This window comes from Oncorhynchus tshawytscha, linkage group LG26 (assembly GCF_018296145.1).
Source record: "Oncorhynchus tshawytscha isolate Ot180627B linkage group LG26, Otsh_v2.0, whole genome shotgun sequence".
Lineage (NCBI taxonomy): Eukaryota > Metazoa > Chordata > Actinopteri > Salmoniformes > Salmonidae > Oncorhynchus > Oncorhynchus tshawytscha.
The window spans coordinates 905,700-927,489 of NC_056454.1; the positions used below are offsets into that span (position 1 = coordinate 905,700).

Below are 21,790 nucleotides of genomic sequence, written 5' to 3' on the forward strand. Positions count from 1 at the left end.
GGACCAAATCAGAGAGATAGGTAGGAGCAAGCCCATGTAATGCTTTGTAGGTTAGCAGTAAAACCTTGAAATCAGCCCTTGCCTTGACAGGAAGCCAGTGTAGGGAGGCTAGCACTGGAGTAATATGATCAAATTTAGGGGTTCTAGTCAGGATTCTAGCAGACGTATTTAGCACTAACTGAATTTTATTTAGTGTTTTATCCGGGTAGCCGGAAAGTAGAGCATTGCAGTAGTCTAAGCTAGAAGTAACAACAGCATGGCTTAATTTTTCTGCATCATTTGTGGACAAAGTTTCAGATTTTTGCAATGTTACGTAGATGGAAAAAAGCTGTCCTTGAAACCGTCTTGATATATTCGTCAAAAGAGAGATCAGGGTCCAAAGTAACGCAGAGGTCCTTCACAGTTTTATTTGAGATGACTGTACAACCATTAAGATTAATAGTCAGATTCAACAGAAGATCTCTTTGTTTCTCGGGACCTAGAACAAGCATCTCTGTTTTGTCCGAGTTTAAAAGTAGAACGTTTGCAGCCATCCACTTACTTATGTCTGAAACACAGGCTTCTAGCGAGGGCAATTTTGGGGCTTCACCATGTTTCATTGAAATGCACAGCTGTGTGTCATCCGCATAGCAGTGAAAGTTAACATTATGTTTTCGAATGACATCCCCAAGAGGTAAAATATATAGTGAAAACAATAGTGGTCCTAAAACGGAACCTTGAGGAACACCGAAATGTACAGTTGATTTGTCAGACCATTCACAGAAACAAACCATTCACAGAGACAAACTGATATCTTTCCGACAGATAAGATCTAAACCAGGCCAGAACTTGTCCGTGTAGACCAATTTCCAAACTCTCCAAAAGAATGTGGTGATCGATGGTATTAAAAGCAGCACTAAGGTCTAGGAGCACGAGGACAGATGCAATGCCTCGGTCTGATGCCATTAAAAGGTCATTTACCACCTTCACAAGTGCAGTCTCAGTGCTATGATGGGGTCTAAAACCAGTCTGAAGCATTTCATATACATTGTTTGTCTTCAGGAAGGCAGTGAGTTGCTGCGCAACAGCCTTTTCTAAACATTTTGAGAGGAATGGAATGGAATATATTCTTATATTTTCTGGGTCAAGGTTTGGCTTTTTCAAGAGAGGCTTTATTACTGCCACTTTTAGTGAGTTTGGTACACAACCGTTGGATAGAGAGCCGTTTATTATGTTCAACATAGGAGGGCCAAGCACAGGAAGCATCTTTTTCTGTAGTTTAGTTGGAATAGGGTCCAGTATGCAGCTTGACGGTTTAGAGGCCATGATTATTTTCATCCTTGTATCAAGAGATATAGTACTAAAACACTTGAGTGTCTCTCTTGATCCTAGGTCCTGGCAGAGTTGTGCAGACTCAGGACAACTGAGCTTTGAAGGAATACGCAGATTTAAAGAGGAGTCCGTAATTTGCTTTCTAATAATCATGATCTTTTCCTCAAAGAAGTTCATTAATTTATTACTGCTGAAGTGAAAGCCATCCTCTCTTGGGGAATGCTGCTTTTTAGTTAGCTTTGCGACGGTATCAAAAAGAAATTTCGGATTGTTCTTATTTTTCTCAATTAAGTTGGAAAAATAGGATGATCGAGCAGCAGTAAGGGATCTTCGATACTGCACGGTCTTTCCAAGCTAGTCGAAGACTTCCAGTTTGCTGTGGCGCCATTTCCGTTCCAATTTTCTGGAAGCTTGCTTCAGAGCTCGGGTATTTTCTGTATACCAGGGAGCTAGTTTCTTATGAGAAATGTTTTTAGTTTTTAGGGGTGCACCTGCATCTAGGGTATTGCGCAAGGTTAAATTGAGTTCCTCAGTTAGGTGGTTAACGGATTTTTGTCCTCTGACGTCCTTGGGTAGACAGAGGGAGTCTGGAAGGGCATCAAGGAATCTTTGTGTTGTCTGTGAATTTATAGCACGACTTTAGATGCTCCTGGGTTGAGGTCTGAGCAGAATATTTGTTGCAATTGCAAACGTAATAAAATAGTGGTCCGATAGTCCAGGATTATGAGGAAAAACATTAAGATCCATAACATTTATTCCATGGGACAAAACTAGGTCTAGAGTATGACTGTGACAGTGAGTAGGTCCAGAGACATGTTGGACAAAACCCACTGAGTCGATGATGGCTCCGAAAGCCTTTTGGAGTGGGTCTGTGGACTTTTCCATGTGAATATTAACGTCACCAAAAATTAGAATATAATCTGCTATGACTACAAGGTCTGATAGGAATTCAGGTAACTCAATGAGGAACACTGTATATGGCTCGGGAGGCCTGTAAACAGTACCTATAAAAAGTGATTGAGTAGGCTGCATAGATTTCATGACTAGAAGCTCAAAAGATGAAAACTTCATTTTATTTTTTGTAAATTGAAATTTGCTATCGTAAATGTTAGCAACACCTCCGCCTTTGCGGGATGCACGGGGGATATGGTCACTAGTGTAACCAGGGGGTGAGGCCTCATTTAACAAAGTAAATTCATCAGGCTTAAGCCATGTTTCAGTCAGGCCAATCACATCAAGATTATGATCAGTGATTATAGTCAATGAACTAATGTTCATGGACTATAATTGCCTTTGAAGTAAGGGATCTAACATGAAGTAGCTCTATTTTGAGATGTGAGGTATCACGATCTCTTTCAATAATGACAGGAATGGAGGAGGTCTTAATCCTAGTGAGATTGCTAAGGCAAACACCGCCATGTTTAGTTTTGCCCAACCCAGGTCGAAGCACAGACACGGTCTCAATGGGGATAGCTGAGCTGACTACACTGACTGTGCTAGTGGCAGACTCCACTAAGCTGGCAGGCTGGATAACAGCCTGCTGCCTGGCCTGCACCCTATTTCATTGTGGAGCTGGAGGAGTTAGAACCCTGTCTTTGTTGGTACAGTGCCTTGCGAAAGTATTCGGCCCCCTTGAACTTTGCGACCTTTTGCCACATTTCAGGCTTCAAACAAAAAGATATAAAACTGTATTTTTTTGTGAAGAATCAACAACAAGTGGGACACAATCATGAAGTGGAATGACATTTATTGGATATTTCAAACTTTTTTAACAAATCCTTTACTTTCAGTGCAGCAAACTCTCTCCAGAAGTTCAGTGAGGATCTCTGAATGATCCAATGTTGACCTAAATGACTAATGATGATAAATACAATCCACCTGTGTGTAATCAAGTCTCCGTATAAATGCACCTGCACTGTGATAGTCTCAGAGGTCCGTTAAAAGCGCAGAGAGCATCATGAAGAACAAGAAACACACCAGGCAGGTCCGAGATACTGTTGTGAAGAAGTTTAAAGCCGGATTTGGATACAAAAAGATTTCCCAAGCTTTAAACATCCCAAGGAGCACTGTGCAAGCGATAATATTGAAATGGAAGGAGTATCAGACCACTGCAAATCTACCAAGACCTGGCCGTCCTTCTAAACTTTCAGCTCATACAAGGAGAAGACTGATCAGAGATGCAGCCAAGAGGCCCATGATCACTCTGGATGAACTGCAGAGATCTACAGCTGAGGTGGGAGACTCTGTCCATAGGACAACAATCAGTCGTATATTGCACAAATCTGGCCTTTATGGAAGAGTGGCAAGAAGAAAGCCATTTCTTAAAGATATCCATAAAAAGTGTCGTTTAAAGTTTGCCATAAGCCACCTGGGTGACACATCAAACATGTGGAAGAAGGTGCTCTGGTCAGATGAAACCAAAATTAAACTTTTTGGCAACAATGCAAAACGTTATGTTTAGCGTAAAAGCAACACAGCTCATCACCCTGAACTCACCATCCCCACTGTCAAACATGGTGGTGGCAGCATCATGGTTTGGGCCTGCTTTTCTTCAGCAGGGACAGGGAAGATGGTTAAAATTGATGGGAAGATGGATGGAGCCAAATACAGGACCATTCTGGAAGAAAACCTGATGGAGTCTGCAAAAGACCTGAGACTGGGACGGAGATTTGTCTTCCTACAAGACAATGATCCAAAACATAAAGCAAAATCTACAATGGAATGGTTCAAAAATAAACATATCCAGGTGTTAGAATGGCCAAGTCAAAGTCCAGACCTGAATCTAATCGAGAATCTGTGGAAAGAACTGAAAACTGCTGTTCACAAATGCTCTCCATCCAACCTCACTGAGCTCGAGCTGTTTTGCAAGGAGGAATGGGAAAAAATGTCAGTCTCTCGATGTGCAAAACTGATAGAGACATACCCCAAGCGACTTACAGCTGTAATCGCAGCAAAAGGTGGCGCTACAAAGTATTAACTTAAGGGGGCTGAATAATTTTACACGCCCAATTTTTCAGTTTTTGATTTGTTAAAAAAGTTTGAAATATCCAATAAATGTCGTTCCACTTCATGATTGTGTCCCACTTGTTGATTCTTCACAAAAAAAATACAGTTTTATATCTTTATGTTTGAAGCCTGAAATGTGGCAAAAGGTCGCAAAGTTCAAGGGGGCCGAATACTTTCGCAAGGCACTGTAGATAAGATGAGAGCACCCCTCCAGCTAGGATGGAGTCCATCACTCCTCAGCAGGTCAGGCTTGGTCCTGTTTGTGGGTGAGTCCCAATTATCTACAAATTCCATCTTTTGGGAGGGGCAGAAAACAATTTTCAACCAGCGATGGAGTTGTGAGACTCTGCTATAGAGCTCATCACTCCCCCTAACTGGGAAGGGGGCCAGAGACAATTACTCGATGCCGACACATCTTTTGTAGCTGATTTACACGCTGAAGCTATGTTGCGCGTGGTGACCTCTGACTGTTTCATCCTAACATCGTTGGTGCCGACGTGGATAACAATATCTCTATACTCTCTACACTCACCAGTTTTAGCTTTAGCCAGCACCATCTTCAGATTAGCCTTAACGTCGGTAGCCCTGCCCCCTGGTAAACAGTGTATGATCGCTGGATGATTAGTTTTAAGTCAAATACTGCGGGTAATGGAGTCGCCAATGACTAGGGTTTTCAATTTGTCAGAGCTAATGGTGGGAAGCTTCGGCGTCTCAGACACCGTAATGGGAGGAGTAGAGCCCAGAGAAGGCTCGGCCTCAGACTCCAACTCGCTGCTTAATGGGGAGAACCGGTTGAACGTTTCTGTCGGCTGAATGAGCGACACCGGTTGAGCATTCCTACAGCATTTCCTTCCAGAAACCATGAGAAAGTTGTCCGGCTGCGGGGACCGTGCGAGGGATTTATACTAACGTTACTATCTGTACTTACTGGTGGCACAGACGCTGTTTCATCCTTTCTACACTGAAATTACCCTTGCCTAACGATTGCATCTGAAGCTGGGCTTGCAGCACAGCTATCCTCGCAGTAAGGCGATCGTTCTCCTGTATATTATGCATCATGTTAATGTTACTACTTAGCTTCGGCTGTTGGAGGTCCTGACGAACCACGTCCAGATAAAGCGTCCGGAGTGAAAAAGTTGAATGAAAAAAAACTAAAATATAAACCGTAATTAAAGAGTAAAAACCGTAAAGTTGTCAGGTAGCAAAGTAAGGTTGGCAACAAAATGCACAGCAACGTAAACAAGTCTGCAAGTTGTGGCACATATGTATATGGAATCATGCAAAGCTGTCATCAAAGCAGAGGATGGATACTTTGAAGAATCTCAATCTTATTATAGTGGCCAAATAACTTCATAGAATTAAGCACATTAATCCACTTTACAACCGGTAAAGAGCATAATTGGCATATGCAGCGTGTGAGTTTTAAGATTGTGGAAGATTATTTTCACCATAAAAATATACCTTTATAATAAGAGCATTACATGCATTATCGCATTTGTGGTCACTTTTGAGAAGGGTGTTTTCCTGATTAATTGGTTGCATTTTGGAACATTCACACTTATAGCTTACTGCAGTGTGCGCATTGCTGGGCTTATGTGAAAAAATTGCCCAATAGTTTATTAACATTTTAAGCTAAACGTTCTGATCTGTTGTGCCAGTCACATTGCTATCAAAAAAGTAGTTGTTGTATTCATTTGGGATCTATCGCGTCCCAGACTATTTTTGTAATATTTCTATCTCACACAGAATAGAATAGGTCAACTTTTGTACTAATGGGGATACTGAAGTGATTTTATCATGTAAATCTTGGTGGGGCAAACAAAAAATATCTATTTATGATGCATGCCAGCAAAGCCATTGCATAGCACAACACTAAACGATACATTCATTGTGCTATAACAGTAACAAATGGTGCCCACAAACTGTTAGGACCTACAGAAGCTGTCCCAACAGCAGAGCTTTCTTTTCAGCACCATGGAGTGTATCTTTACCACTGCTACACCTGGTTATCAGCGGAGCCTTGTCTGACAGCGACACTGTTCATTCAGCCTCATTTACTGCCATTTAAAAAAAACATAGCTGATATGGCCGACTTGCTTAAACAAATGTGGTTTCTACTGACAATTGAGATGTACAAAGGCATAAGAGAACGACGGGCAGATGAAAGGCAATCGGTAATTTTGATTAAGACAATGAGCTAGGACGGACACACTCAATATAACTATTTGTTCAGACAGAATTCAGAACATGGGCTGTTCTTACAGTATTCTCCCTGTACACCAAGTCAGAACTGTAGGATAAATAAAGGGGGCACATAAGCAGACATTGAACGCTCTTACAATATTCGATGATTACATTTCTCTAAAACAGGCTATAGGCTTCATGTGGACCATCAAGTCAGAACAGTCAGAACAAACTATGAAATAACACATATGGAATCATGCAAAGCTGTCATCAACGCAAAGGGTGGATACTTTGAAGAATCTCAAATATAAAATATATTATGATTTGTCTAACACTTCTTTGGCTACTACATGATTCCATATGTGTTATTTCATAGTTTTGATGTCTTCACTATTATTCTACAATGTATGAAATAGTAAAAATAAACAAAAACCTTGGAATGAGTAGGTGTGTCCAAGCGTTTGTCTGGTACTCTATATATATATATTTTGCTAAACAGGTGGGGCTCTGCTGTTCGTTAGGCCTACTCATCTTGTTGGCTGACGAATAGTAAAGGTGTACAGTTCTTCCAACATCTTCAATATGCGCCTCGGAATAAGATAAGGTCGCGAACAGTTGCATCCCGATGTGTCTGTCTTCACTTGTAGCCTGTAAGAAGGACCCGATCACGTGAAGGGCATTGGCTAATAAGAATTGAGATATCTGAGCGAGCCATGTGAGTGAGAGGTGCTTCAGAGCACGCAGCCGGGAGAAGGGAATTATAACTATCAGCCCAAGGGCACAACGACCATTGGCCGCAAAAGGCATACCTTTTTTTAGGGGGCATTACGACCACAAAGGGGATGCCACTGGGAAATTTTAGGCATTATCAAATGCTTGTCAAATTGTGAATGAGAGACTGATGAAGTGTGTGTAGCCTGCACAAAAAAACAATGCAGAGTTTATGCCTTTCATGCAACTTTTTTCTAATTTTGCATCCTTAGAATGTATAAAAAATCTAAACATATAGCCCAATGTTTGTATCACAACTAAAGTTGCATAAATAACTCTAAATTAAGCATATAGGAGGACCTGTTTCTTTGTTAACCACTCAACACAGAATAGCCATGTGTGCACTCCCTCAAATCGTTTGGAGAAAATATCCTTTCTATTTTATTCAGCTTTGTTCAATTGTATTCTTCATACTATAAAATAATGCCACGGAATTCTAAGCAAATCTTGTCTGCTAAATTAACTAGTGTAGCCCAAAGCGATATGACATAGCCAGATAAGATGTAGGCTATGTTAAATGGATTTATTAGACTTTTTAAAATGTAGATGTTCCAAAGTTCTGCATCAGTGGCTTGTAGGCTGTGTGTGGAAGCCAGGAGATGCTAAATGTGTTTATGTTAATTAACAGTAATTTACCGCGAGACCGGCAGCTATTTGTTTGACAATCACTGGCTGATAAAATGTCATGACCGCCACAGTCCTAGGTGTGCCACTGTACTTCCACAAACCTGTGGCTTACAGTCAGTTTCACACCCTTCACACTATTTTACTCACATTGAATCAGAATTACATTGAATCAGAAAAACTGTTTTCTTGTTTTTCCTACCTTCTCCGTTTTCTCTCTCTCACACACACACCCATTCAGCCCTTGTCTCTGTGTTCAATGTCATAGATATCCTATTTGCCCAGGGGAGTGAAGTGATCTTTAAGGTGGCTCTGTGTCTACTGAGCAGTCACGAAGGGGAGATAGTGGAGTGTGATAGCTTCGAGACCATCGTGGACTACCTGAAAACTACAATTCCCAACCTCACCCACACCCAGATGGAGGAAACCATCTCAAAGGTACAGATGGGGGGGAGACATTAAAAGTGAGCATTCACTGTTGGTGGTATATAGTAAATAGGGTGCCATTTGGGATGCACACATGTAGTCTTGGGATGCACAAAATTGAGATTCTCCATTGAAAGCTCTTGGGAGTCCAAGACTAGGTTTAATCTGGGTCTGGGAAACTGGCCCTACATTATATGGGGCCCCTGAGTAAGGCACTTAACCCTGAACTCCATAGATGTCGTGTGTGTGTGTGTGTGTGTGTGTGTGTGTGTGTGTGTGTGTGTGTGTGTGTGTGTGTGTGTTTCGGGGTTGGGCAGAGCAAAGAGACTAATTTTTGTTTCAACAATGAACAATAAAGCACTATTCTGTTTGATTTTGTAGCTCAAACCCATGAGTGCTCATGATGAGCGCAGTGCTTGTGGACATGAGTGACTTTGGCCATAAATATAGAGAGCGGTTGTGGAAGAGGCAAGCCTGCTCTATTTTATGACGACAATCCATAACAGAGCACATGACACACACCCTGCCCAAGGGGGACTGTAAAGACCTTTTTGTGGCTCTTGATTTGCTTGTAATGGGATACACACAGGCTGTGCTTATGTCTTATGAGTAGCAGATCTGGGTTCAAATGTTTATTGAAAGGTCGTGAGTAAACTCCAGCACTTGTTTTTTCTACTTATTACCTGACTGTACAGGTGTGGGCGATTTTGACTTTCTCTTTGCGGTTGCCAGGTGTTTGACACAGAAGTTGATGTTTTTCAACTCTGGGTTGCCAGGTATATATACTTTGTAATTATGTGGGTTGCCAGGTGTTGGACATGGACATCTCGAAGCAGCTACATGCGTATGAGGTGGAGTACCACGTGCTGCAGGACGAGACGGTGGATGCTGTGCTCCAGTCAAACGACTCAGACCGTCTGGATAAACTGGAGAAGACCAACAACCAGCTGAAGAAACAGAACATGGATCTGCTGGAGAAACTACAGGTGGGAAACTGGCTCAATTCAATTCAAACTTTGTTTCCTCAGGGCAATTCATTTTGCAGTCAAGGAGTACATAAGACACAATATAGTCCAAAAAGCCATCTTACCCCAGATTCTATTCTATTCTACTCTTTACATTATGAATATCCCAGAAGAAGAAAGAGGAGCACTCAAATGTCAGCAATGATCTTTGAGGTTCAATGTGGGGGCAAACAGACAGGCTTACATTTCGGTGTGTCAGAGGCCTTCCTCAGAGATGCTCATCTTGTCAAGTGTTATGGGTTAAGATGTCCCTCCGTTGACCTTTGTATGCAAGCTGTCTGGTACTACGCTCACAGTATATACAGTACACACAGAACAAACAAATAAACACGTTTTGGAGTTGATATGCACTGCTTCAGCCTGCCAGTAGATGTCTCCAGAGCACAACCCCAAACACAGTATAAGAAATAAAAAGGAATGAGTCTCAATTCTCCATCCAAGGAATTCTCCCTTTTTAATCCATACTGTATACCATTAAATAGTCTGTCTGTCTGTCTGCAGATGAGGTCACAGCTGAGGAATGGCAGGGATTAAGGATTGACACATATTTGGAGAGTGAAACCCCTTAGTAAATGTTAACAGGAAACAAGAGAACATGCAAGTCTTAATGTTTCTACTGTGTTTTTAAACAGGCACACAAATGCCAGATGCACACACACCCACACGACACAGCCACTCAGTCAATCATTTACCTACTACATTGTCCCATATAAATATTCTTGTAAAAACATGGTCTAGATCAGGGCTGTCAAACTCATTCCACGGAGGGCCGAGTGTCTACAGCTCTTTGTTTTTTACTTTCAATTAAGACCTAGACAACCATGTGAGGGGAGTTCCTTAGTAATTAGTGACCTTAATTCATCAATCAAGTACAAACCCCGCAGAAACCCCGCAGACACTCGGCCCTCCGTGCAATGAGTTTGACACGAGTTTGACACACCCTGTATCAGGGCTGTGAATTGCCAGGGACCTTACAATACAATGTTATCACGGAACTTATGTGCCAATACGATATGTATTGCGATTCTCACGATTATATATATTATGTATATACATACACTTAGGTTGGAGTCATCAAACTATCGTTTTGGCAAGTTGATTAGGACATTTACTTTGTGCATGACACAAGTAATTTATCCAACAATTGTTTACAGACAGATTATTTCACTTAGAATTCACTGTATCACAATTCCAGTGTGTCAGAAGTCTATACACACTAAGTTGGCTGTGCCTTTAAACAGCTTGGAAAATTCAAGAAAATGTCATGGCTTTAGAAGCTTCTGATAGGCTAATTGACTTAATTTTAGTCAATTGGAGGTGTACCTGTGGATGTATCTCAAGGCCTACCTTCAAACTCAGTGCCTCTTTGCTTGACATCATGGGGAAATCAAAAGAAATCAGCCAAGACCCCAGAAACAGCCAAGACCCCAGAAACTGTAGACCTCCACAAGTCTGGTTCATCCTTGGGTACAATTTCCAAATGCCTGAAGTTCCCATGTTCATCTGTACAAACAATTGTTCGCAATTACAAACACCATGGGACCATGCAGCAATCATATCCCACTCAGGAAGGAGACGCATTCTGTCTCCTAGAGATGAACCTACTTTGGTGCGAAAAGTGCAAATCAATCCCAGAACAACAGCAAAGGACCATGTGACGATGCTGGAGGAAACGGGTACAAAAGTATCTATATCCACAGTAAAACGAGTCCTATATCAACCTAACCTGAAAGGCCGCCCAGCAAGGAAGAAGCCACTGCTCCAAAACCGCCATAAAAAAGCCCGATTACGGTTTGCAACTGCAGATGGGGACAAAGATCATACTTTTTGGAGAAATGTCCTCTGGTCTGATCAAACAAAAATGGAAATGTTTGGCCATAAAGACCATCGTTACGTTTTGTGGAAAACGGGGGAGGCTTGCAAGCCGAAGAACACCATCCCAACTGTGAAGCACGGGGGTGGCAGCATCATGTTGTGGGGGTGCTTAGCTGCAGGAGGTCATGGTGCACTTCACAAAATAGATGGCATCATGAGGAAGTAAAATTATGCGGATATATTGAAGCAACATCTCAAGACATCAGTCAGGAAGTTAAAGCAAATGGGTCTTCCAAATGGACAATGACCCCAAACATACTGGCAAAATGGCTTAAGGACAACAATGTCAATGTATTGGAGTGGCCATCACAAAGCCCTGACCTCAATCCTATAGAACATTTGTGGGCAGAACTGAAAAAGTGTGTGCGGGCAAGGAGGCCTACAAACCTAACTCAGTTACACCAGCTCTGTCAGGAGGAATGGACCAGAATTCACTCAACTTATTGTGGGAAGATTGTGGAAGGCTACCCGAAACGTTTGACCCAAGTTAAACAATTTAAAGGCAATGCTACCAAATACTAATTGAGTGTTTGTAAACTTCTGACCCACTGGGAATGTGATGAAAGAAATAAAAGCTGAAATAAATCATTCTCTCTACTATTATTCTGACATTTCACATTCTTAAAATAAAGTGGTGATCCTACCTGACCTAAAACAGGGAATATTTACTAGGATTTAATGTCAGGAATTGTGATAAACTAAGTTTAAATGTATTTGGCTAAGATGTATGTAAACTTCCGACTTCAACACTACATGGCCAAGATGTTCAAACGTTCACAGATGACCGGCAGGGTCAGATAATAATGATCATAGTGGTTGTAGATGGTGCAATAGCTCAGCACCTCAGGAGTAATGTCAGTTGGCTTTTCATAGCCGATAATTCAGAGTTAGAGACAGCAGGTGCAGTAGAGAGAGAGTCGAAAACAGCAGGTCTGGGACAAGGTAGCACATCCGGTGAACAGGTCAGGGTTTCATAGCCGCAGGCAGAGCAGTTGAAACTGGAGCAGCAATGCTACCAGGTGGACTATTGCAGCATAAATACTGGGGGCTGAGAAAGGAGGGGTCGGGAGACATTGTGGCTCCATCCTAACGATATCCCCAGACAGGGCCAAACAGGCAGGATATGACCTCACCCACTTTGCCAAAGCACAGCCCCCACACCACTAGAGGGATATCTTCAACCACCAACTTACTACCCTGAGACAAGTCCGAGTATAGCCCATGAAGATCTCCCCAACGGCACGAACCCGAGGGGGGCGCCAACCCGGACAGGAAGATCATATCAGTGACTCAACCCACTAAATTGACGCACCCCTCTTAGGGACGGCATGGAAGAGCACCGGTGAAGCAGCCCCCGTAATAGGGTTAGAGGCAGAGAATCCCAATGGAGAGAGGGTAACCGGACAGGTAGAGAAGCAAGGGCTCTGAACCTCTTCACCTGGATCATCGCAGCTAATTAGCTGCTATCCGATTGGCTTCTCCTGGCTAACGTCTCTGTCCCGAAGCATGCACCAATTAGCCTGGAGCTAGCCTATGCTAGGCCCATCTCCCGGCTAGCTGAAGAGGTCCATCAGTCACTCCTTGGGCTACAATACCTATTTTGCCAATTGTCCTGGACCCCTTTTATTGCCAATACGGATCTCCGCCGATCCATCATGACTGGACTACTGGTGTAATCCAACCAAGGTTTTTTTTTCAACATGCTCCTCTGTCGTGACGTCCCCTGAATGTCCATCTGCTAGCCGCGGCCTGCTAGCTGTCTAGAGCATACCAGGCTGTAAGCAGAAGAGGTCCATCAGCCAATTTCTTGGGCTACTATACCTATTTTGCCAATTGGTCTGGACCCTTTTACTACACGGCCCTCTGCTGATCCATCACGACTGGTCTACAGACGTAACCACACGAGGGGGCTACAACAGACTTCTTCCGTCGCGACGTCCCTCAAAGGCCCTTCTGCTAGCCTCTGCCCGCTAGCTGTCTGAATCGCCGTGGCCCACCCAGCTACTCACTGGACCCTATGATCACTCGGCTACGCATGCCTCTCCCTAATGTCAATATGCCCTGTCCATTGCTGTTTTGGTTAGTGATTATTGTCTTATTTCACTGTATTTCACCCCCCACACATGCGGTAGCCTCACCTGGCTTAATTGATGCCTCTAGAGACAATACCTCTCTCATCGTCACTCAATGCCTAGGTTTACCTCCACTGTATTCACATCCTACCATACCTTTGTCTGTACATTAAGGGTTGAATCTATTCTACCGCGCCCAGAAACCTGCTCCTTTTACTCTCTGTTCCAAATGTACTAGACGACCAGTTCTTGTACCCTTATCCTACTCCTCCTCTGCTACTCTGGTGATGTGGCGGTTAATCCAGGTCCTGCAGTGCCTAGCTCTACTCCCATCCCCCAGGCCCTCTCATTTGTTGACTTCAGTAACCGTAACAACCTTGGTTTCATGCATGTTAAGAGGCTCCTCTGTCCTCCACTCGTTACCTGTATTAATGGCACCTGTTTGAACTTGTTATCAGTATAAAAGACACCAGTCCACAACCTCAGTCACACTCCAAACTCCACTATGGCCAAGACCAAAGAGCTGTCAAAGGACACCATAAACAAAATTGTAGACCTGCACCAGGCTGGGAAGACTGAATCTGCAATAGGTAAGCAGCTTGGTTTGAAGAAATCAACTGTGGGAGCAATTATTAGGAAATGGAAGACAGACAAGACCACTGATAATCTCCCTCGATCTGGGGCTCCACGCAAGATCTCACCCCGTGGGGTCAAAATGATCACAAGAACGGTGAGCAAAAATCCCAGAACCACACGGGGGGCCCTAGTGAATGACCTGCAGAGAGCTGGGACCAAAGTAACAAAGCCTACCATCAGTAACACACTACGCCGCCAGGGACTCAAATCCTGCAGTGCCAGACGTGTCCCCCTGCTTAAGCCAGTACATGTCCAGGCCCGTCTGAAGATTGCTAGAGAGCATTTGGATGATCCAGAAGAAGATTGGTAGAATGTCATATGGTCAGATGAAACCAAAATATAACTTTTTGGTAAAAACCCAACTCGTCGTGTTTGGAGGACAAAGAATGCTGAGTTGCATCCAAAGAACACCATACCTACTGTGAAGCATGGGGGTGGAAACATCATGCTTTGGGGCTGTTTTTCTGCAAAGGGACCAGGACGACTGATCCGTGTAAAGGAAAGAATGAATGGGGCCATGTATCGTGAGATTTTGAGTGAAAACCTCCCATCAGCAAGGGCATTGAAGATGAAACGTGGCTGGGTCTTTCAGCATGACAATGATCCCAAACACACCGCCCGGGCAACGAAGGAGTGGCTTTGTAAGAAGCATTTCAAGGTCCTGGAGTGGCCTAGCCAGTCTCCAGATCTCAACCCCATAGAAAATCTTTGGAGGGAGTTGAAAGTCCGTGTTGCCCAGCCACAGCCCCAAAACATCACTGCTCTAGAGGAGATCTGCATGGAGGAATGGGCCAAAATACCAGCAACAGTGTGTGAAAACCTTGTGAAGACTTACAGAAAACGTTTGACCTTTGTCATTGCCAACAAAGGGTATATAACAAAGTATTGAGAAACTTTTGTTATTGACCAAATACTTATTTTCCACCATAATTTGCAAATAAATTCATTACAAATCCTACAATGTGATATTCTGGATTTTTTTTTCTCATTTTGTCTGTCATAGATGAAGTGTACCTATGATAAAAATTACAGGCCTCATCTTTTTAAGTGGGAGAACTTGCACAATTGGTGGCTGACTAAATACTTTTTTGCCCCACTGTAAAACATCAATAATGTTCCAACCGGAGAATTCCTATGTCTGAAGAAAAGCACTGGAACGAGAGAGAACTCTGTTGAGAGCGCCCGTCATGAGACCAAGGCTCTCTGCCAGACCACTGACTCAAAAAGGTCTCATGAGCCCCTCCTTTATAGTATAATCCTCATTCAAGTTTCTAAAGACGGTTGAGATCTAGTGGAAGCCGTAGGAAGTGCAACTTGACTCCATAGACACTGTGTATTCGGTAGGCCAAGCTTTGAAAAAGTACAAAACTTAATGTCCCACTTCCTGGTTGTATTTTTCTCATGTTTTTGCCTGCCATATGAGTTCTGTTATACTCACAGACATCATTCAAACAGTTTCAGAAACTTCAGAGTGTTTTCTATCCAATACTAATAATAATATGCATATATTAGCATCTGGGACAGAGTAGGAGGCAGTTCACTCTGGGCACGCTATTCATCCAAAAGAGTCGCCACCCTGGCCTATGTATTGCCTGACCTCCCTTATCTGACCTCATTTGCACACTGTTATATACTTTTTCCCAATGTGTTATTGACAGTGTGTTATTAACTCTGTGCATTTGTTTATGTTGAACTGCTTTGCTTTATCTTGGCCAGGTCGCAGTTGTAAATCAGAACTTGTTCTCCACTAGCCTCCCTGGTTAAATAAAGGTGAAATTTAAAAAAACACTCAATCATAGGACCTACTGAAGAGATGAGTCTTAAAGGTTGAGACTGAGTCTGCGTCTCTCACATGGGTTGGCAGACCATTCCATAAAAATGGAGCTCTATAGGAGAAATCCCTGCCTCCAGTTATTTGCGTAGAAATTCTAGGGACAGTAAGGAGGCCTGCGTCTTGTGACCGTAGCGTACGTGTAGGTATGTACGGAAGGACTAAATCGCAAAGATAGGTAGGAACATGTAATGCTTTGTAGGTTAGCAGTAAAACCTTGAAATCAGCCCTCGCCTTAACAGGAAGCCAGTGAAGAGAGCCTAGCACTGGAGTAATATGATCAAATATTTTGGTTCTAGTCAAGATTCTAGCAGCTGTTTTCAGCACTAACATAAGTTTATTCAGTGCTTTATCCGGTAGAGTAGAGTAGAGCATTGCAGTAGTCTAATCTAGAAGTGACAAAAGCATGTATGAATTTTTCGGCATCATTTTTGTACAGAAAGTTTCTGATTTTTGCAATGTTACGCAGATGGAAAAAAGCGGTCCTTGAAACAGTCTTGATATGTTCGTCAAAAGAGAGATCAGGGTCCAGAGTAACGCCGAGGTCCTTCAGTTTTATTTGAGACGACTATACAATCATCAAGATTAATTGTCAGATCCAACAGAAGATCCCTTTGTTTCCTGGGACCTAGAACGAGCATCTCTGTTATGTCCGAGATTTAAAGTAAAACATTTGTCACCATCCACTTCCTTATGTCTGAAACACAGGCTTCCAGGGAGGGCAATTTGGGGGCTTCACCATGTTTCTTTTCACCAAAAGAATGTGGTGATCGATGGTATAAAAAGTTGCACTAAGGTCTAGGAGCACGAGGACAGATGCAGAGACTTGGTCTGACACCATTAAAAGGTAATTTACCACCTTCACGAGTGCAGTCTGCTATGATGGGGTCTAAAACCAGACTGAAGCGTATACATTGTTTGTCTTCAGGAAGGCAGTGAGTTGCTGTGCTACCGCCAGCTAGCGCCAGCTCTAAGATTTACCATTGCGTTAGGTTTGTTAAAATAGAGCCCAAAGTATCAATATAATGTAATCCAAAGTAATATCGCTATAACTATTGATTTATTCCCCAATCACTACCCTCTATGCACCTATCCCATGTGTTAATTGTCTAAAATCATCCATTCTCCTCTTCTTTCACCAAGGCGGCACGTCAGAAGATCCAAAGCCTGGAGGCCACTGTGGAGAACTTCCTGTCACGTGAGTCCAAGATGAAGCACATGATTCGCTCGCTGGAGCAGGAGCGCCAGTCCTACCAGAAGACTATTGAGCGCATGCGCTCCTGCCTGCCCCCGGACGCCCTGGCTGACGTGGAGATGACCCACATGGTCAAGCCTGCTCAGGGGCCAAACGGCAAGGCCAAGCCCACCGCCAAGAAGCCCTAATGGGGGAAGAGTGGAAGGCAAAGGTGAGGGAGAGACTGGAGAATGGACAGGTAGATGAATATTACTGACATAGAGAGAGGACTCTGATGATGGATGGATAGAATTTCTGAATTTGAAAACCAAACTTTATTGGGAATATTAACATTTGTGAAACTGTTTAGCCATACTATATGTGTTGTCGTTTTAAGACGGGTGGTGTAGTTCCTATGTGATGTCGCCATTTCGACAGACAGACACTGACAGTATGGCAATGTGGTCTGGTTTGAATGTGCTGTGTGTGCCTGTGTGCGCGCACACAGGAAATAAGAAGAGTATAGAGAAGGTTCACAGTCTCTCTGTTAGGCTGGAGAACAGACTGAGTTGAATGTCACTGCTCACACACCACAAACAGCTGACATCATGGACAGACACTTTTTCATTTTGTTCCAGGACAGTGTACACACACACACACACTGTCTCCAGGACTTTCTCTCTTCCTTCATACTGTTTTATCCCACCTTCACATCTGAGTCATGTTCTCCAATGATTCTGATTGAAAAGAGAAAAAGTCAAAAGAATAATTAAATAAGCTCTAGTCTGATATCGACTGTTAAGCGCTGACCTGCCTGCAGCTAAAAAAAATATGTTTATCTTAAAAAGTTGAATGTTGAATGTTGCAAACGGTGTTACACTGTTCACTTTTTTGTATTGTGAACCGAAAGCAATTACTGAAAGTTGACCAAGTGGACATGTAGCATATTTGGGTCTTTGTAATATGGATGATTTCTATTATTTGCTTTCTGAAATGTTGAAAGAATGTTTTATTTTTGATTGTCAATCTGTCAATCGTGCACAATGTAGGAACAGTTATGTTTCACAGAGTTGACACGAATACGAACAGCACTCCATGTGAAATGACTTTGAATTAGGCTACTGCAGCCGATCCACACACGTTTAAGGTTGACGAAGCCTATCCGACGTCATCAACTAGCCTGTAACCATCGAGGTGATGGTTTACCACCACCCTTTCACAACCAGTCAACACACACAGAACTGAAAGGTGATGTTTTTCTATAGCTACTTCAAATTAAGCAGCATATCCCACAAGAAATATAAATTAATTGATACGTTTTTATTTAAGATAAATCAAGTAAATCCATTTAAGAAACACAATTACAATTCGCATTTCCTGATGTGCAGGAAAATCCCTGCGACAACAGAGGTGGTCAAATGAAGATATTACATCTGTATGACACAGGCTTCACTTATTCCACCGAGTCGTCGTTGTGGAAATTGCTTGTGTAACGCTCATTTCTTTTTCATATCAGTGCTTTTCTTAGGGTGGTTGTGGTTGCATTGTTATTTGCCTTAATGTACTCTCTCCTGTACTGCCTTTGGACCCAAAGAGGTTTTAATGCTTTCGTTGCTAAATGGTTAGCAACCAGAAGTGTATTATAATTCATGCAAGTGTTTTTATTCTTCTATTTCATCAAATGATGAATTTCAGCGCTGTTTTTCAACACTGTCCGTGTTTAATTGTTTTAAAATGTTCTGTGTTTTCATGTGTTTCAATGCTTTGTGTTTTCATGTTAAACAAGCTAAAAAGACATCTAGTTCTGGGTCATACAAAGACAACCGTCCTTTTGCTATCTAGAGATTCATGTCTTTCAAAGATGCTCCATTGGAAATATAGGCTGGCCAATCATCATTGATCATCAGAGAATGAACTAGATTAAAGTCATATTCTTGTGTTAACTCATAAGTGCCAAATCAAAGCATGAATGCAGTCTTCTTTATCTACCCTGAATCGGAGATAAGCTTATGACCATGATTGAGGGTGATATAAGGGAAGCCCTAATGGCTGGCTTGAGTGTTTGCTTTCTTTTGCGTCTGTGTAGGAAGCCAACATCATCACATTGTTCAATCACTACTATGGAATAACGCCGATTGTGTTGAATTAATGTTGACTGCCTGTTTTTGTTGAAATGAGGCCTCACAAAGAAAAATGTCACGTGTACTTCAATAAATCACACCTTCACTGCCTTTTTCTATTCACTTGTCTCGAGTGGTTTCTTTCACTTAAAATAATGGTAAATAATTTTTTTAACTGCATTGTAATTTCAGAAAATGTCCATAATACGTATATCTGCATTAATCAAATATAATATTATTTGTCACATGCGCCAAATGCAACAGGTGTTGACCTTACCGTGAAATGCTTACTTACGAGCCCATAACCAACAACGGAGTTTAAGAAATAGAGTTAAAAAATATTTACTAAATAAAGTCAAAAATAATAAAAAGTAACACAATAAAATAAGAATAACGAGGCTATATACAGGGGGTACTGATCGATGTGCGGTGGTACAGGTTAGTCAAGGTCATTTGTACATGTAGGTAGGGGTAAAGTGACTGCATAGATAATAAACAGAAAGTAGCAGCAGCGTAAAAACAAAAGAGGGGGGTCAATGTAAATCTGTCTGACAATTTGGGCCTTCCTCTGACACCTCCTAGTGTATAGGTCCTGGATGTCAGGAAGCTTGACCCCAGTGATGTACTGTGCTGTACTCACTACCCTCTGTAGCGCCTTACGGTCAGATGACGAGCAGTTGCCATACCAGGATGTGATGTAACCGGTCAGGAGGCTCTCAATGGTGCACCTGTAGAACTTTTTGAGAATCTGGGAACCCATGCCAAATCTTTTCAGTCTCCTGAGGGGGGAAAGGTTTTGTTGTGCCCTTCACGACTGTCTTGGTGTGTTTGGACCATGATAGTTTGTTGGTGATGTGGACACCAAGAAATGTGAAACTACTGATCCGCTCCACTACAGCCCCGTCGATTGGAATGGGGACATGTTCGGCCCTCCTTTTCCTGTAGTCCATGATCAGCTCCTTTGTCTTGCTCACATTGAGGGAGAGGTTGTGGTCCTGGCACCACACTGCCAGGTCTCTGACCTCCTCCCTATAGAGTCGTGCTTGGCCACGCAGTCGTGGGTGAACAGGGAGTACAGGAGGGGTCTAAGCACGCACCCCTGAAGGGCCCACGTGTTGAGGATCAGCATGACAGATGTGTTGTTGCCTACCCTTACGTCCTGGATCCAGTTGTAGAAGGAGGTGTTTAGTCCCATGGTCCTTAGCTTAGTGATGAGCTTCGTGGGCACTATGGTGTTGAACGCTGAGCTGTAGTCAATGAACAACATTCTCATATAGGTGTTCCTTTTGTCCAGGTGGGAAAGGGCAGTGTTGATTGAGATTGCGTCATCTGCGGATATGTTGGGGCGGTATGCGAGTTGGAGTGGGTATAGGGTTTCCGGGATGGTGATGTGAGCCATGACCTGCCATGAAAGCACTTCATGTCTATCGATGTGAGTGCTACGTGGGGGCAATTGTCATTGAGGAAGGTTACCTTTGCTTTCTTTTGCACAGGGACTATGGTGGTCTGCTTGAAACGTAGGTATTACAGACTCGGTCAGAGAAAGGTTGAAAATGTAAGTGAAGACACTTCCCAGTTGGTCCGAGCATGCTCTGAGTGCAGTCATCCGGAACAGCTGGTGCTCTCATTTGTGCTTCAGTGTTGCTTGCCTCGAAGCGAGCATAAAGGGCATTTAGTTCGTCTGGTAGGCTCGCATCACTGGGCAGCTCACGGCTGGGCTTCCCTTTGTAGCTCGTAATAGTTTGCAAGCCCTACCACATTCGACGAGCATCAGAACTGGTGTAGTAGGATTCAATCTTAGTCTTGTATTGACGTGTTGCCCGTTTTTGATGGTTCATCTGAAGAAATAGTAAGATTTCTTATAAGTGTCCGGATTAGTGTCCCGCTCCTTTAAAGCGGCAGCTCTAGCCTTTAGCTTGGTGTGGATTTTGCCTGTAATCCATGACATCTAATTGGGATATGTACGTACAGTCAGTGTAGGGACGACGTCGTCGATGCACTTATTGATGAAGCCGGTGACTGAGATGGTATACTCAATGCCATTGGATGAATCCCGGAACGTATTCCAGTCTGCAAAACAGTCCTGTAGCGTAGCATCCGCATCATCTGGCCACTTCCGTATTGAGCTAGTGACTGGTACTTCCTGCTTTAGGATTTGCTTGTAAGCAGGAATCAGGAGGATATAATTATGATCAGATTTGACAAATGGAGGGCGAGGGAGAGTATTTTTCCCCTCTATTTTTACATGTGACATGCTGGTAGAAATCAGGTAAAACAGATTTAAGTTTTGCCTGCATTAAAGTCCCAGGACACTAGGAACACTGCTTCTGGATGAGCATTTTCTTGTTTGCTTATGGCCTTGTACAGTATGTTGAGTGCAGTCTTAGTGCCAGCATCAGTTTGTGGTGGTAAATTGTAGATGAAAACTCTTGGTAGATAGTGAGGTACCTCAGGCGAGCAATACCTTGAGACTTCCTTAATATTAGACATTGCGAACCAGATGTTATTGACAAATAGACACACACCCCCACCCCTGGTCTATCCAGACGTAGCTGTTCTGTCCTGCTGATGCACGGAAAAAACAGCCAAATGTATATTATCCGTGTCGTCGTTCAGCGACGACTTCAAATACTGCATTATAGTGTATGCTTCCAAAAATTGGGAAATTATGTTATATTCTTCCTGTGTAGATTAAGATAACGAGGAGCCGACGCGAGATGTCTCAGAAAATGTAC

The 21,790-nt window shown here is 42.9% G+C and overlaps 1 protein-coding gene across 3 annotated transcripts in view; it reads left to right on the forward strand.

Moving 5' to 3' along the window:
• Positions 1-19,174, forward strand: part of tbc1d4 (TBC1 domain family, member 4) — a 151,752-nt gene extending 132,578 nt beyond the window's left edge. For all 3 annotated transcript variants that reach the window (XM_024388629.2, XM_024388630.2, XM_042306887.1), the window contains 3 exons: positions 8,165-8,334; positions 9,132-9,308; positions 16,905-19,174. In XM_024388629.2, coding sequence (XP_024244397.1) covers positions 8,165-8,334; positions 9,132-9,308; positions 16,905-17,144 — 587 coding nt within the window. In that variant the 3' untranslated portion in view covers positions 17,145-19,174. The remainder of the gene's footprint in view (positions 1-8,164; positions 8,335-9,131; positions 9,309-16,904) is intronic.
• Positions 19,175-21,790: the final 2,616 nt, after the last annotated feature.